Source organism: Oenanthe melanoleuca, chromosome 6 (genome assembly GCF_029582105.1).
Source record: "Oenanthe melanoleuca isolate GR-GAL-2019-014 chromosome 6, OMel1.0, whole genome shotgun sequence".
Lineage (NCBI taxonomy): Eukaryota > Metazoa > Chordata > Aves > Passeriformes > Muscicapidae > Oenanthe > Oenanthe melanoleuca.
In genome coordinates, this window is record NC_079340.1 from 20840901 (window position 1) to 20857975 (window position 17075).

At 35.2% G+C, this 17075-nt stretch overlaps 1 protein-coding gene across 1 annotated transcript in view; it reads right to left on the bottom strand.

The window, feature by feature from the left end:
• Positions 1-17075, bottom strand: part of LOC130254936 (adhesion G protein-coupled receptor A3-like) — a 256225-nt gene that overhangs the window by 114795 nt on the left and 124355 nt on the right. The window contains exons 8-10 of the mRNA XM_056495074.1: positions 5503-5667; positions 2077-2275; positions 744-893 (exon numbers count right to left, since the gene is read on the bottom strand). Of these exons, the coding sequence (XP_056351049.1) occupies positions 744-893; positions 2077-2275; positions 5503-5667 (514 nt within the window). The remainder of the gene's footprint in view (positions 1-743; positions 894-2076; positions 2276-5502; positions 5668-17075) is intronic.

Here is a 17075-nt window from a genome sequence, read left to right on the forward strand (position 1 = left end):
GAGAGCACTTAATACTATACTTTAGATCTAGTGTATAATGGTGAAATTGAAGTTGGAGGCTTTCTCAAATTGGCACTAAAATGTTAACTCTTACAATTCCCAAAGCCAGAATGGAAAGATCATTGCCAGACCAAAAGAAAACATCATGTGGCCAAAAATTACAGTTTATGAAATCTTTATGCAAGCAGTTACTCTGAAAATTAACAGTAAAAATATATGATTAACATTTCTGTTCTCTGTAAAACCCTATTTTCCCATAGGGTTTGCATTATTCTGATTAGATTTTCCTGCAAAAATGGTGTATATAATGCTCAAAGTTTCTGTACAAAGTTGCACATAATGCCATATTATCTTTTAGTTACAAGAAGTGATAGCTCCTCTCAAAATTCAGTGAAAACTTTCTGATGAAATGGAGAAAACAAAACAAGCATGTGTAGCTCCAGTGACCAGAGTCCACTCTAACACGTTAGACATGGTAGAAATTAATCTTAAAAAGAAAATTAAATAAGTGGCTCATTAAAAAACAGGTTTTATTCCTAAGCAGCAATGCCCTTGTCATCAGAGAAGAAGACTTAGTTTCCTTTTTGGCACAAAGAGACTCATCCCAGTTTATGCAGCACATTTGCAATCAGCAATCAGTTTTAGCAGCCACTCCTCAATGTGTGCCTGCACACAGTAAGAACAAGGCCACAGGTGAAACCCTCACTTCTAAGGATATTTTTTTCATAGATAAGATATCTTACATCTTCAACTTCATCCACGAAGACAATTAACTTTTCCATGATATAAGCCAGGTATATGACATCCATTTTGTCTGCAAAGAGGGAAGCCCCCCTTGTGTAGGCTGTCAGCTGGCGGGAGAACTCCAGCACGGTTGTCAGATTGATGTGCATCTGAAAATACAGCAGAATGGTCAGGCTCAATCAATCAAGGCTTCATTCTCTTCACAAACTGGAGATCACATCCATTGGTATAATGCCTGCCATGATTCCACATGGGTTTATGAGCATCAGTATGCCATGGATATACATTTCAGGGGCACATGAATGTATCTTCAGCCTGAGGTCTTAGATTTCATTGCTGTTGTCTGAACACACCACCACAACAGACCAACAAATTTTGAAGATTTTTGCCTACTTTTTCTAGCCTGTAACTATCTGGTCTCATAAAATATAACAAGCTACTAACCTTGCCTTGCCTGTGTCTCTAAACCCTACACACAGTGGTACTTGGCAGGAAGACAAGAGAAGTTCAGACTGGCTGTGAAGAAAATCTTTTGTGTTGTAAGAGTAGTCATGCATTTGAACAGGTTAACCCAAGAAATTGTGCAGCCTCAGAAGTTATAAAGTCCAGAGTGTCTAAGGCCCTGAGAAAGCCAACCTCATCTTATTGCTTAAAGAAGAATAGACTGGATTCTAGATATATTCCTAATTATTTATTATCCTGTAATTGCAATAGCTCTCTTAATATATTATTTACTCTTATTTATGAACCCATTTGAAAACAAACTTTCTGTGGTCTTATTTAGCACTACTGATACCACCAGGCAAGGAAACTGAAAGTTGTAAAATTAGTACTGCAGTTACACATCTGGGCCATCCTCCACAGTGTTCTCTGTTATGCTCTCATTAATTTCTATCCATTTACTATTTCATCTCAGACTTTTACTTAGCCATAAGAAACAATTTAAGTACTCCTTTTTTGAAGACATCAAAAAGGCATTCTGAAGAGGAAAGGCTCTTCAGCTGATGAAAATCTGATATGGGACTCCACGAGAAATTAACATCTTTCTGGAAAAACACATGAGGTGAAGGAAAATCAAGCACTGATCACCCTGTCAGCATTACTAATAATCATCTAAGCACCTAATGGAAAAAAAACCATTAAGACAAAGGTAATGAATGTACTTATTCCTACTACAACTTCCAATAACCAAAAAATCAAATGATTGTCTTTCTAGCAAAGCATTTTGTTAGAAGTCCATCTATCCCAAACTTGTGGCTGAACCGACATTTCTTGCAAGCTATTCAACAAGACCAGTACTAGAGAAGGGGAACTTGGATTTCAAAATGTCACCTGACTAAAAGCATGAAGAACTTGTGTTATTTCCTGGGAATAAGGACACTCAGAGTAGTTTTCTTCCTCCCAGCGTCCAGTCCGGTTACACCTGCGCCACGCCTTGGCCTCCTCTGCCCCTCTGTGAAATGCAGCAGAGCTAAAGGAATTCTGGAGACAGGGGTGGTAAGCAGTTATCCCAGCCAAAGTTCTGGGCCACCTGGAAACAGCACGACAGAAAAAATTAAATTGCAAAAGGCAACTTACAATACATATCTATAAAACCATATACAACAATGAAAAGTCATATACAACAAAAAAAAAAGGTTATTTTAACTCTCACTTCGTAATGTTTTATAATGAATTACTTTGTTTCCTTGGAAAATGTCAGAATTATGCAGGTTCAAGTCTGCCTGGTCACACATTCATTCTGTGTTAATTCCAGGAAGGGGTTTAGTGTTAAGGAAAAAGATATGGTTAGTGTTTTTATTATATTAATGTTTGCAGACTGCAAAAAGCAGAGCAGTAAGTCCATGAAGAAAAAAAAAAAAAAAAACAAAAACAACAAAAAAACCAAAAAATACCGAACAGAAAACAACAAAACAACAAAAAGCAAACCAAAACCCCTATTACTAAATGCTCTTAAAGGAGCTCAAAATGTGCATGGTCTTTGAACACAAACTAAATCAAAGCAGCCAGAATTCTTCTATTTAGCTGATGGATCAGTTATAAAATACAGTTTTTCTGTAGATTTGCTGCATTGTCTAGAATGGCACAACTGGATCTATTTCTAGATACCAAATCTATTGTCATTTGCAGCCTAGTGTGGACATGGCAGGATCAGGAAACTGAGAAAAATCCAAGAAAATCTTTAGCATATCATCAGCAAGTCAGCAGGTGTGGGAAGGATATGATTCTTTAATTGCACTGATATAATGAGTGAACTCAATAAATCACAAAACTATTCTGCCTTTCAATGAAATTACAGCTTGGCAATCAAGCTTTCCCCAAATAAATGTATTAGCTCCTCTTAGTTACACAATGCACATTGTTACATAATATACTGAAAGGTTTTGGGCTATAAAAGTTTTCTTCATTTCAAAGAAAAGCTAAGAAGAGAAATACTTTAATTTTTCACAGTTGTCACTGAAATAATTCAATTTGTAATGTAAAAACAGTTGATTAAAAATGAATCATGAAAGGAGCTTCCCCAAAAAAATCAAAATATGTACAGTAGTATATAGAGCATAGCATAGAGGCCTTTTGCCTCTGGGATAAAATATTATTTTTAGTAAAACTTTTGCATTAATGCAGTCGGGCCACACTTATTGGCAAGTGACTTCGAAAGTAAAACTAAAGAGATAATTCCCAACCTAGCATTGCCACAGTGAGCAGAATCTGGCCTTTATGGCTAGGAATGAGAGCATGTAACAATTATCATTTGCTTTTCAGAATAAGCTTACAGCACTCTATAAAACAAAAAAAAACATAAAGTAAAATGTGGCCATGATAGAGGAAACCTCTTAGTACAAAAGGCCAGTTCACTCTGACTCTCAGTGCCTAATTCTTGCTGCAGTTATGCAATTATAAATACCACCTAGGCTGGACAACTGAAATAGCCACACTTCCCTAACAGCTGACACTTTTTCCTTTTCTTTTGCCCAATAAAATAACTGTTCTTTCTAGTTTTGCCTTTGTGGTTCAATTCTTTCTGCTTACATACTTGTTATGTTTCCAAAACTTCAAAGACCTTTGTAAGAAAACTTGCTGGTGTGATAGTTCCATCTCTGAGGATAAACCTTTGGAACAATTTCAAACTCTAATGCTGAGCTGGAGCCTGATAAATTCTCTACTATTTTACATTCATTCTCTCAAACACCAAAAGAACCTATGGACTCAGCATCCTTTTGATGTACATTTTAAAAATAAATTTATATGGATTTCTAGGAAGATGATCAATAGGTTGAGAAATGTCTACCCCTGTTCTTTTGATTTATATAAAATGACAAAAGTGCCCCTGGTGTTAGTTTGTGCAGCCTGAAGATTTATATATATTTATTTATGGAGAAAAAGATGTAATTTTAAGGCAAGAATATGAACTTCATAGAGTTGTCATCTAAAAGATTCAGATGAATTTTCTAATAGGAAGTATACATTTTTTTAATGATCTAATTAAAACCTATTTAAGCATATCTACCATGAAAAACCACAATTCCAGTTTTTTTGATGACAAAAAATCTATAGCTAAGATTGTTAAAGACCTCTAAAGAATTTTAATCCATATATATGAATTGAATGTATTCAATCCATATGTACTTATTGCCTCAGTGAAAGAGGCAAACTTGCTGGTACTGAGGTTAACACATAATAAAATAGCTTTGTAGTAAAGAGAAAAAAGATCATTTGAGCAGATTTTTGTCTCCACTTCTTTATAATTCAATCCTTCACTTTTATTCAAACATGAGAAATAGTACAAAAAGCCTTTGGGAAAGTTTTGAAGGTAGCCTAAAAATAAATAGAGGCTTTCAGGTCAAATATTTGCAGAAAGTTCTGCTATTTAAGAGACGCTTCCCTCCTCATCTACTTTCCTTTCATTAACTATTCAAGCTGAATTCTCATTATAATTAATTTGGTAACAAATTGCTTCTTGATTTCTCAATGGGATTGCCATCATACATCAGTCTTATTGTCAAGAAGGTTTTGGTTAAGAGCTTTGTTCATATCAATGGTGTATTTTAGAGCTGACTGAAAACAATACCAAATTCCACAGAAACCTCTTCTGATTAAAACACTTAATTCAAAAAGCCCCACCAGCATATGTAAATAAAAGTAATGATGGACAAAAACTACATTCAGTATACAAAATTCTGCAGACTGCTAAGATTCAGCTAGCAGGACAGGTGTAATTTGTAAGAATGTGATATACTGGCAGAACTGTGTGTCCTTAAGCTTACCTCATACAATCTATTTGTTTTACTAAGTAGTTTTATTTTGTATTTTGATCCTCCTTAGTGAAATATTTTACTAACAGTCTCATGCCATTCGTCACCTCTAATCTCAGCTGAACAAAGCCATCAGAACCAGAACAGATTTTAAAAGTAAAGTACTGAAGAGTTACTCTGCAAACACTTTAATGCAGTGTTATCATCTTCCACAAAGACCAAGAAAAATTTTGAACCTTCTCTCATTTTTCTCATTTCTTAAAAAATTTCCATAATGCACACTGAGTTATTAGAAGGTTTTCTGACTTTCACAAACCACTGCTTCTCTTGAAGCACTAGGTCCCATTTCCCATCAAAATCATACAGGGCTCTTCCTTCCTACCACATTACATAAAAATGTCAAGTAAAATAAGTGATTTGTACCTGACACTGAAGCACCATGCAAACATGAATGTCTGTACCTACATTAATATATGGAACACACTCCAAAGGCAGAAAGTCATACCTGAAATCTCCCTTGTTGTTAATGATTCTTTCTGCAGGACAGTAGGGTGCAGCTGTTTCAAGTACCACAATTTCTACTTGCTTTGTGCTATTTCCATAGGAATTCTTGACTAGACACTCCCAGTCTCCAGTTGCATCAACATCAATACTGGATAGGATAAGTTCACTAAAAAAAAAGGATTCATCATTGTACACACTAATACAGATACCAAGTCATTGGTTTTCTGGCATTAGCAAATTTTCAAAGATTTTTTTTTAATGAGAATATCAAAATGGAGTTATCAGTGGTAGCAAGTGGCAGTAAGCTTTGGCAGGACCAATCTGTACTGACTACTCAGGTTGTAACAGGCTATAACACAGATCACAAATCATCACAAAAGAATATCAACTATTTATCAAAGCCCATCCTCCTTTCCCCAGGCATTACAGAATATTGGGTTTGCTGCCAAACCAAGCCAAAAAGGCATTTCAAGTTGACCACACAATCAACCCTCAGAGAATGGGTTTGCCTTCAGCTGTGATTACAGCTCCTGTGGCATTTCAACAGCAGAACCTGGCACTCTGCTATCAGGGGTAGAACATTATTCAATTATTCTAACTCTACACATGTCACAGACCAAAATAATGCTAACTAACTAATAAAATGTAGTCATTCTAAGAAGGTAACACAAATCTAAAATCAGTCATTGGGCTAGAAATAAATTTTACTGCAGTTTTAAACAAATTACAGTTTTTGAAAGTAGTTGGGAGAGGAAATGAAGTAGCATTTATCTGAAATATTTACTTTGCTTTACAGAAATGGCTTGTCTTTGAAGATGCCTTGTGGTTTAGGCAATTAGAAATTATGTGGGAAGAAATGCAGTAGGGGGAGAAAGAATGATAAAAAATTATAAAAACTGAAGGATTGAATTAAAAGTTAATAAATTTATTTAGAGTCTGTATTTAAAATAAAATCTTAAAACTTCTACTTGTAACCTTTAGCAACTTTAGGTGGAGTCTGACATTTTGAAAGATGATTTTCTCAAGTATCTACTGCAGAACTGTTATCTGGGTCCTCAGAAAACAAGTAAACCATGGTAAACAGTCTTTGGTTTAAGTTAGTTGTTTCTGAATTTTTGCATAGTTCTCCAGATATTCAGTGAAATTTATTATTCAATAATAACTTTCAAATTTTCACATTATTTCTGTTTATGATGGCTTTGAACACCTTGTAACCTCATTTCATTTTTACAATGAATTCTCACATATTTTTATAGAAAAAAAAAAAAAAGGCATTTCTAGCCATTCTCAGAGAGTGACTCAGTATTTTAATGTCAAAAGAATCAATTGTTCTCTTAAGAAGTCTCAGGTGAGTTCTGTAACAGCAGCCTCTCAGCTAATTCTTAATATATCTTTTTGTGTTCAGGGAGAAGTACTTCAGTGAAATTAGCCAGATTAACAATGTTTTTAATTAAATGTTATATTTAATATGTCACAACAATCTCACATCATCTTTATAGGCAGTTAAGAAAGATCATATTCCTAGGGTTCATAAAAACAATTATGCACAAAACTTTTTCACTGAAAGAAAAGGCAGCAGGTGCATTCACTTGTGGCATCAAGACATGGAGGCTTCAGAAATGAACAGAATTATGCTGATACTCTGATGCATTTTCTAGGAAATATCTACAATCATTGTTAACAATACAAATTTGACAAAATTGGAAAACATGCTGATGTTAGGTAAATACCGTATTTCAGCTTATTATGAATTTTACAAGTCATCAGAATGCAGATAAATAAATATAAAGGATACATTTTCCATTTTTTTAAACTGCTGAAACATGTTCCAATGCAAATTTATCTGCTGCTAAACAAGTCTCCCATCAGTTAATGAAGTTTCCCAGACTCAGAGACAAATATTTACTGATACATCAGCCTTGCTTGTGATAGAAACACAAAACTTGAAAACTGGTACAAATTATCTCAAAAGACGAGTAACTCCTCACATTCACACTTCTAATCTTCTATTGCCCTTTCTTCAGATGGTGATAAAAAACAAGCCAGAATAGGTTTATGCAATATAATGACTAGATCATGAAATTGTCTTCTGAATTGCCATCTGGCCACTGTAAATGATGCATTCATTTATATTCCTCTTGGAATATTTTGATAGCAAGCCCAATGGTGAAACTGTTCATTTACTTACCATCTGGATATGACAAATGATAAATTGATCTTATACCTCTGGGGACTGAATTTAAAAGAAAAAAAGTATTTTAATATTGTAATACCTCTAGCATTTTCTCCACTTAAAATCATTGGAGATTTTGACTTCACAGTCCTGGCAGACCAGAAGAAAAGGGTGGACCTTTCCTGGGTATGGAATTTTAGAACTATTTCACAAAGTTTTCTAGTAGGTCAGGTACATATTTTAAGCCTTGGCATGGTTACATAAGCACACCCAGAGATTCCCACTCGTAGCATTCTTGATCTCTCTTGGCAATGGCAACCAGTCCTGGTTAAAGGTGAGAAATCTCCCATAACCTGAGAACATGGCAGGACTCTGATTCAGGAGCTTGACAACAACACAGAATTAAGAGAGGATGGCTCCTTTGGCTGTATTCTTTTCCTGACCATCCTATCTCACAGGATCTAATAAACATCAGGCTTCAAATGCAACAACCTTGCCCCTAATTGCAGCTTTCCTCAGGATGGAGTATGAGTCAACCAGCATTCCTACGCCCTCTGCATTAGCAATCACATCCCACTCCTCAGCAGTGTGACAGCTGCCACCTTCCATGGAAATTCTGACTTCCAGGATGAGGAGAAATGGCCTCAAGTTGCAGCAGAGGGAAGGTTTAGATTAGATATTAGGGAAAGGGTGGTCCAGCATTGGAACAGGCTGCCCAGGAGAATTGTGGAATCACCTCCAGGAAGTGCCCAAAATACCAAGTGGATGCAGCAGCTGGGGATACAGATCAGTGGTGAACACTTGGACTTGATGATCTTAGAGATTTCTTCAAACCTTATCAATTCTGTGACATTCTATGATGATAAAATGAAGTCAGACACTCATGAGATGGTATCAAGGCTAACTGAATATGAAGATTGCTGCCTGATGAGAAAAGGATGACGAGCAGGCTTTTCTCAAGTTTCCCTTTGAAATTAGAGTGACCTTCTCAGTAAAAGCATGGAAAGGAAGAAAGAGAATATACAAGGTTCTTTTTTGTGCTGGGAAATTTCATGCATGGCAGAATTCCTTTTAAAAATATGATGACTGACATATTGAAAAATTAATTAAAATGTACAGCTGATGCAATTGCATGAAAAAGTTGTTATAATATTCAACAGAAGCCCGTGGCATTTGTCATTATAAAGAGAGGAACCAAAATACAAGCGGAAGCCACAGTCATGTAATCAAGTAACCTATGACAATAGGGTTCTATTTGAGGCATGATTTTGCATTGCTACAGCTAGCATAACTAATTAGACAATCAGAAGTAGGTCTCATTATGCAAAGTTACTCAACCATGTCCTGAAGAAGTACTATAGAGACATTTACTGCACGCCCCAGCAGTCATTTGCATGCCAGGAAACAAGTAACAAATAAAGAAGCAACTTTAACACCATATTTTGATTGGCTTTCCAAAATAAGGACTTTGAAGTCTGACTTGAGTTTCTGTTAGATTTAGGAAGAACCAAGTGGTCTTCCTGCAGGAAAATAAAAATTAATTGCTTAAGCACATGAGACATTTAGGTTTTCTCATACTCTTCTTCAGACAGATAAATAGCTAACGTGTTCCCACAGTTCAGGGAAAAGGTCTGCATAGCATGCCTCCAACCCATACCACCTTAAATTATTAATACTAACATGCAATTTAAAAAATGAGTGTTAGCCTCCAGAGTACATTGCTGCTTGGAATACAGCCTTTCACAGGGGACATAAGGTTAAAACATGGAAAATGAAGAGAGAATCTGTAAATCAAGGCACTTGTCTGAACTCAAATTGCCAGTCTGATCTCTCTGACAAAATTAGTTATTTACCCTTGAAAGAAACAGCTTTAGAAGGCTGATGGCCTTTGAAGTAAACTTGTGTGCAGGCAACAGCAAGAAAAAAGGAAGATGAAAGTTGGTATTCATTTTATGTGAGATGTCTAGCAAGTATTTTCAGGTGTAATCAATTTCTCAACACAGAGGTAATGCAATACACATGATTGTTTTTCTTTTGATTGCATTTAAAAAACTTAACTTACCATTTAATACCATCTGCAGGCACCCAAGAAATGTAATGTGCTATAACATACTTTTTTCTATAATTTATCTATCAAATAATTTGTTCACATGCTAGAGCCACAAGAGTTGGAAAGGACCTAGATTTAATAACAATGTATTGACAGGGAATAAAACAGAGGGAAAAAACTGCAAAAAACCAACCAAAAACCTTCTGCCAAAATAGGAGAAAAGAGATGTATGTCAATTAGTAAAATGATCTCACTTTATTTCCTTTGTATTGCTCAAACTACTTGAATTGAAATGCAAATGTTCAAAAATACTGCCACAGTCTAATATCCATTTGCTGCCCAACAGTCAACAGTGGGATGTGTTTTCTATAGGTACCTGTGACCTACATATATGCCATTAATTTCTTTTGCAAAATTGAGAAAAATACTTCTAATAATATTAAAATTACCAAACCATCTTTAGAAACTACATCAGACTAAACATCTCCCCATCATATCACAATGTGTTTTTTTTGTTGTATGAACTCATTCTCACTCGTTGAGTTTGTCAGGTAGAGACAATCAGCTGCTGCTCTGCACTGAAGGGTTTTTGCAGAAAGGTTTTTGTATTTATCTTCAAACTCCCACAGCCCTGGAGTCAATGCATGCCAGTCTAGCCAGCTGAGAATGTAAGTGGGGAGAGAAAAGGATCACCAGCTCTAGAGACCCAGAAGTTTCTCCTGCTGGATAAACCTTCAGGCTCCTGGCAGGTCTGTGGCAGCACAGTGCCATGAAGCTTTCTGAAGAGAGCACACCTGGGCCAGGGCTTATTTACAGGACTTCATGAATCAGCTGTCTGTCACTGAGCTGCTCTGTCAGTGGGTGAAAGGTTTAGGGATGCTCAGATGGGTTTATTATTATTAATTTTGTTCTACCAGCACGCTGATGGACTGATACAACTGCAGCCTTCTGGGGAAATGGAGCTACACCTGCTGATGCCTTTCATCTCCCCTTAAGCAGTCTGGATGTTATTATGTTCAGAGGAAGCTTTATTTCATCAGCATAACTCCTGTGAGCTGTACACTACCAGAGATTTTTAGACAAAAATAATACCAATCAGACCAATAGCCAAAATTGCACAAAAAGCTTGTAATGTAAAATATTTCCCAGATGACTCAGAAGTGTTAATCTGCTTATGACAACTCTTGATTATTTGATTACATGCCACTGGGACCAGCATGAAACCCCCAAATGATCATCACAAAACCCCCAAACACACAGAAGGAAACAAACCAAAAACCCCACTAAGTTAATTTTACAATTTCAAATTATTTGTCAAATGTGTATTACTTTGACACGATACAAATGCAGAAATTAATTATCTAATGAATACTATATGGGCTTGTTGATATATTAGGGTTAGAATACTGACCTGTTTTACTTGCCCACTTGCAAGAAATTTGGAAAGATCTAAAAAGAAGGTAAGACATAGCAGTTTCCTACCTAAGAATTTTAGGAACAATCTCTATTCTTTCTCAATATTTGGTGTATCTCCTACAGTGTAAACTTTCTATTGTAATGGCCAGGAACCATAAACAATAAATATATAAATAAATACCATCAACAATTAAATATAGGGGATATTTTATCCTGCAGGGAGAAAAAAGAGGGGAGAGGTCCCATTTTCATGGACTTCCAGCATGTTAATGGGAATATGCCCTACAGTACATTCTCAATGTTGAAAAGATTGAAATATATGAAAATTAAAAAGTAATTCAGTTTTTGTTTTAATATTTCTAACAAGTATTTCTTTGAAGAAATGGTTTGCCTCACCAGTATTTAGGATGGTTTATGTGGCATCAGATTCTGGATGTATGTCATAAATGCTCTGATGTGCTCACATTTGGTTCACAGATTTACAAACTACTGCCTGGACACAGAGAAAATGTACAATTATGCCTAACATTGATGCTGACAGGAAAAGTGCTTTAGCAAAATCCAGCCCTGAGATGTTGACTCCAAAGTGCTGCCCCAGTGCAGCATGTCCCCAGCTGTGCCTGTTTGAAGGGCCACATTAAAATCATTCTGGCCTTAAAAAGTCAAAGCAAAACTGTCTGATTGTCCCTCGTGGGGGATAAAGCATCAATTTCTGTTCTTGCTGCTGAACATTTCAGAGTTGTGGCTGGATGGACCCACACATAGCTGCTGGATATGAGCAGAGATGGAAGTGAAAGGTCAAAACTCAGTGCAAGGCATCTTAATCTGCTCTCAACACCAAAGAAAGTGTATCTTTGTAGCAGCCTTCAAGGACTCCATCAAAATGATTTTATAGTTCTGACTTACTATTTTTCTAGAGTATTTTAATTCTATCAGCCAAAATACCTATATATATATATATATATATATATATATTTTTTTTTTTTTTTTTTTTTTTTTTTTTTTTTTTTTTGGGTGAAAATACCTATTTGGTATTTTTCAATCCCGTTTCAATAAGCACTTACCCAAATTAAACCTACAGGTTTTATGACATAGCACAACTCTTTACTCTTACTCATTACTTTAATGACAGAGGGTATGGTGGTTGCTGCTTTTCCTTTTCATTGTATTAGTCTCTCCACGAGTTATATTTTAAAATATTCCCCACACTGATTAGTAGTAAAACTGTCGTTGACTTTTATTCAGGTAATTGAAATATTTTTAGAGGTAAGACCTAATTTTAATTAATCTTCCAAATTAATTCACATGAAGGTACTCTCAATCTCACATAATGAAACCCTTATGCTGCAATAATTTAAAATATTATCTTCCTATCTGATATGTGAAAACACTGCTGGTGAAGCAGCATCTGTCAGTAGCCCTTTTCCAGTGCCTGAAATGAGCTGTAGACCATTGCCTATTGGGTTTTGAGTGACCTCAAAATAATAGAGAAATATTGATTTACAATTCAAACTGTTATTTTGCTTCATTTGTTTCCTAACTCCTTGACAGCTAAAGGTCAAACAGGGTCAATCAAGCAAACAAAAAATATCAGCACTGAACAATTTCTGCTTATCTCCCTGGATTTCTCAGTATGACCCAAGGCTGCTCATTTCCAAAATACTCACAGCAGCAGAAGACAAAGAGATTATAAAATATCTGCATTTCTGAATCAACTGACATGGATCTGTTCTAATCTTGTTAATCTTGGGCAATCTCCAATATTCTGCCATGATTTGGTACATATCTCAACTTCCAGTCAAGTACCCAACTTATCAACATTCTTATCAGGGATTTTCAGATTGTTTTTTTTTACCTAGGCCCAGTTCAAACCTCTACTGCTTAATTCATGTCTTTTCCAGATGTATTCCTGCCCAAACTGCTAACAAAGTTTAGGGCTCATCTGGATCATTTCATGCCTTGAATTTCTGCCCTTCACACAGAAGTTCTGGAATCATTTTGTTCTTTATTACAGGATGTGTCTGCCTGGATCTCAAACTTGCCTTGATACCACCTGTCTACTCCTGGAATCAACTTTTTTTCTCTAATAATATCTTAAACAATCTTTATTCTTCCAGTGAAACTGTCTCGATCAAACTCCTAATTCTTTACTAATATCTGCAGTGATATTTCAAACAGTAAAAAAGTATTAATTGGACTCAATCTCCAGCTTGGATAATGTAAATTACAATCAAAAGCTGTAACCCACAACATTTAATTTGCTTGAAATGTTTTTTGTATCTTCACTATTGCAAGCTGACCATGATTTGAAATGCTTCCTTTCTTCTGCACATTTTTGAGATTTTCACATAATCACAGACCTCTCATCTCAAATATTACTATTTATTTCATTATTTACTTGGCAGTGGCTACTGTCACAATGGAAAGAAGCACTTAGAGGATTTTAAAAATCTAGATTCTTAGCTTAATTTTTTTTTTTTTTTATTAAAAACCCCCACAAAATAAAGTGGCTTATGCCAACCATTTTTAGAAGACTGAGATATTTAGGACAGACTATAATAGAAAAACACAATTTTCAGGGGATCAAAATTCAGTCCTGAGAGTCTGTATTTCCAGTGGCAAATCTATTTGCACAACAAAATGTACATCTAAAACAACTTTTGATCCTAGCACCTGTTAGCCTAGGTTTGGTTGGGAGCATCCTGGTTTCTCCAGCTGGAGCTCTCCTTTTTATGGGTTCTTAACTTTCTCCACAGTTTAATGTTTTCAGAAGGATCACTTGTGAACTGTAATGGTCCCAGAGCAGCTATTACAGCTGATGGGGCATAAGCACTGTTAAACACCCTACACAAGTGCTTACAGAATAGAACTAAAAAGACTGCAAATTGTCATTATATTCTTTGTGGTAAATAATAAACTTCCTGGAAATTAAAGTATCTCTGCCACTGCAGTTTCTTGGTTCACAGAACTGAAATAATTTCCTTTTCTAGTTTAATATTTCAATAACTGTCCTGCTAGCTTCTCCAAACTCTGAAAGGGAACAGCAGGGAAGCAGGAAAGATGCTGCAGAGAATCCTGCATGACCTTCCTTCCATGTGGCTTCAGGGATATCAGAGAATCAGAATGTATTGATTTGGAATTGCTGTTTATTATTAAACTGATATAATATTCCAGGCTAAAGGAATTAGGCTTTCTTCATGGAAGCACCATTAACAAATTCAGCTAGATCCATTCACAAATGATAGGAAATTAGTCCCACATCATATGTATATTTTCATATCTGACTATGACACTTATACACAGGCATAATGACAGAAAATTAAACACCAGCAAAATCAAATATTATTATCATTGGCAAGAAATGAAAAATGCAAGCTAGCAGCAGAATTGAAAACACCTTTCCAAGATCTCCTGTAAGGGAATACTCCTTGCCAAGAAAAATGTCACAGACCGGAATATAGTTCAAAACTTTAGTTTAATTATTGTAACAAAAATATTTATTTTAGTTTATTCTGCTTTATCATAGGAGACAAAAAATACACATTTGGATATTTTATCCTTCTACTGTGCCAGTTAATAAAACAGAAGGGTTTAGCATGGTATTTGTGTTGTAAATCCATGTCCAGAAATATCTGGAACTACCCAATAAAATAACCACCTAAAAATGTTTGAATAAGCAGCTTTTGGAACATGACTACACCTCTTTGTTCAAAACCAGCTATAGAAATCTTTAAATTGCTAAGTAGCACAGGCCAAAGTCTGTCCTTTAGTGCAATTACAGAAAGCCACAGACAGTGGACATTTGCTGTAAAGACTAGGTATGCAAAGGCAAAATATGATACTGTAAGAATTGATTTCAAGTTACCTTTATTTTTAGTCCAAATCATATATTTAACATTTGATAGCCTCAGGGAGGCACAGTCTTTCTGATGTTTCAGTGCCTTGTACAACCATGATTTAGCCCTAAGAACTATCACAAATTAGAGTGCAATAGCAAGCAACAAGCATATTAATACATGCTATTGTAACAGCATGTATGCTGTTACAATGTTTTAATATCATTATGTATAATATTATTTTAATTTGTTATTATAATAATTATATAAATTAGGATACAAGGTCATAAAGATGGGATTAAAAATAAGAAATCCTGAAGATAATCTTAACAGTCACAACATGGCTAAGCTTTTTTTATTTTCAACAATACATGTGGTTATGTTTTAAAAAAAAGTGACCTCAAAATGGTACAGTTTTTAAAAGTAGGTTCAAAAGTATGTCTTTAATAAGTTAATTCTGATCATCAGCTAGATCAAGGCAGAGCACAGCTGCTCAAGTATTAGAATTTTTGGCTGGATAAGGACTATGCTCTATGGCAAATGCAGTGTTGATGCCCTTCTTTCTTATGAAGTGCCATGTATAGTGCAAATAAATGAGGAATTAAAATGTTGCATGCTTTTAAACAGCTGTTTGAGGACTAGGAGTTTTATTCAAAAATATTTTGTCTTATTTTAACAGTTTGCATCACATAACTTGGGAAAGTCAAGAGTATTTTTCCAGTCTATAATAGCAAATGTGATGATGTATTTAAAGAACATTTTTTCTCAGTAGATGTACATACTGCACATTCCAGTGCATACTGCACCATCAGCACCAAGGTCACCTATTAAATGGCACAGTAAACGAGGTAGGCAGCAGATCAACCACCCTTATTAAAATATGCTATGATAGACAATGGTTTTTGTTTTACAATCTGGCAAAAAAGAAGTAATGTAAGGTGAAAATCAGTCAAGCTACTTACAGATTTTTAAAAGGGATAGCTATTTTAAAAACAATTTTAAACTATTTATTTTAGCTCATTACTAGGCTTTACAAATTGCTTATACAGTGCAAAATATAATTCAGTTGAAAAACATAATGAGGTGATTAACAGCATGTCTTTTAATTTTGATATAATGGAAATAGGAAGAACATACTTTAATTTAAGTGACTCGGCAGTTATCTAATAGCTCATGCACTTGGCATTACTGTACTAATTGGTCTAATAGTCCTTTTCATTGATATTAGAAGAAAGCCAGTAGCTGTGAGAATAGGTCAGATCTACTCCTCTTGATCTACAGGACTCAAAAGGGGTCAAAAAATCAGTGGGTAGATGAAATTAATAAAGCCAAAAGTCCCCAGTGGACAGGATTTAATTTGACTCTCTTCATAACTTCTATTTGATAGTTCAAGAAGCATTTCAGGTCAATTATATTAATAGAAACTGTTTGAGTGAAAAGATGTTAATGATTATCCAGAGCTAATTAGCATAGCTATTTTCACTCCATCTTATACAAAGAGAAAGGCAGAACATGCACACAGAATCAGACTCTCTTTTTGATCAATGATGGAAACTGGCAGAGGACAAAAGGATGTATGCAACAACTTAGCAGCTTTTAGTGACAAGCCAATACTCTGTGATGAAACCCAAAAATAAACACTGAAATTTATAATTTATTAAATAATGTTTAACAGGAAAACTGAAGCAAAACTGGAACATTATTGTCACTGCCAAATATTAGTTTTTGCTTCTTTTATATAAGCCTACTCTGCTTCATTCCTCTTGCACTTTTCACATCAGCAAATGCATTTGTAGATCTCTGGAGATCTCTATAGATCTCAAGCAATAGGCACAGAGATGGTAAAAGTCACAGAAAATTGAGAAATATTTAGTAAGAAAAAAGAATGAGATTACTTAACTAAAGAATATAGGATGCAGTATATTGGAACCTACAAAAACTAATCCAAGCTTTTTCAATCAATAGCTCTTCATAAGTCCATCACTCAGAATTCCAGATGGTGTCATGAAGAAGCAGTTTGGCTGTAAGTCACTCTCATATGCTGCTGAAGCTTTTCTTGTTTTCTTGTTTTTTCATGTTTCATCTCATGGTTTACTATG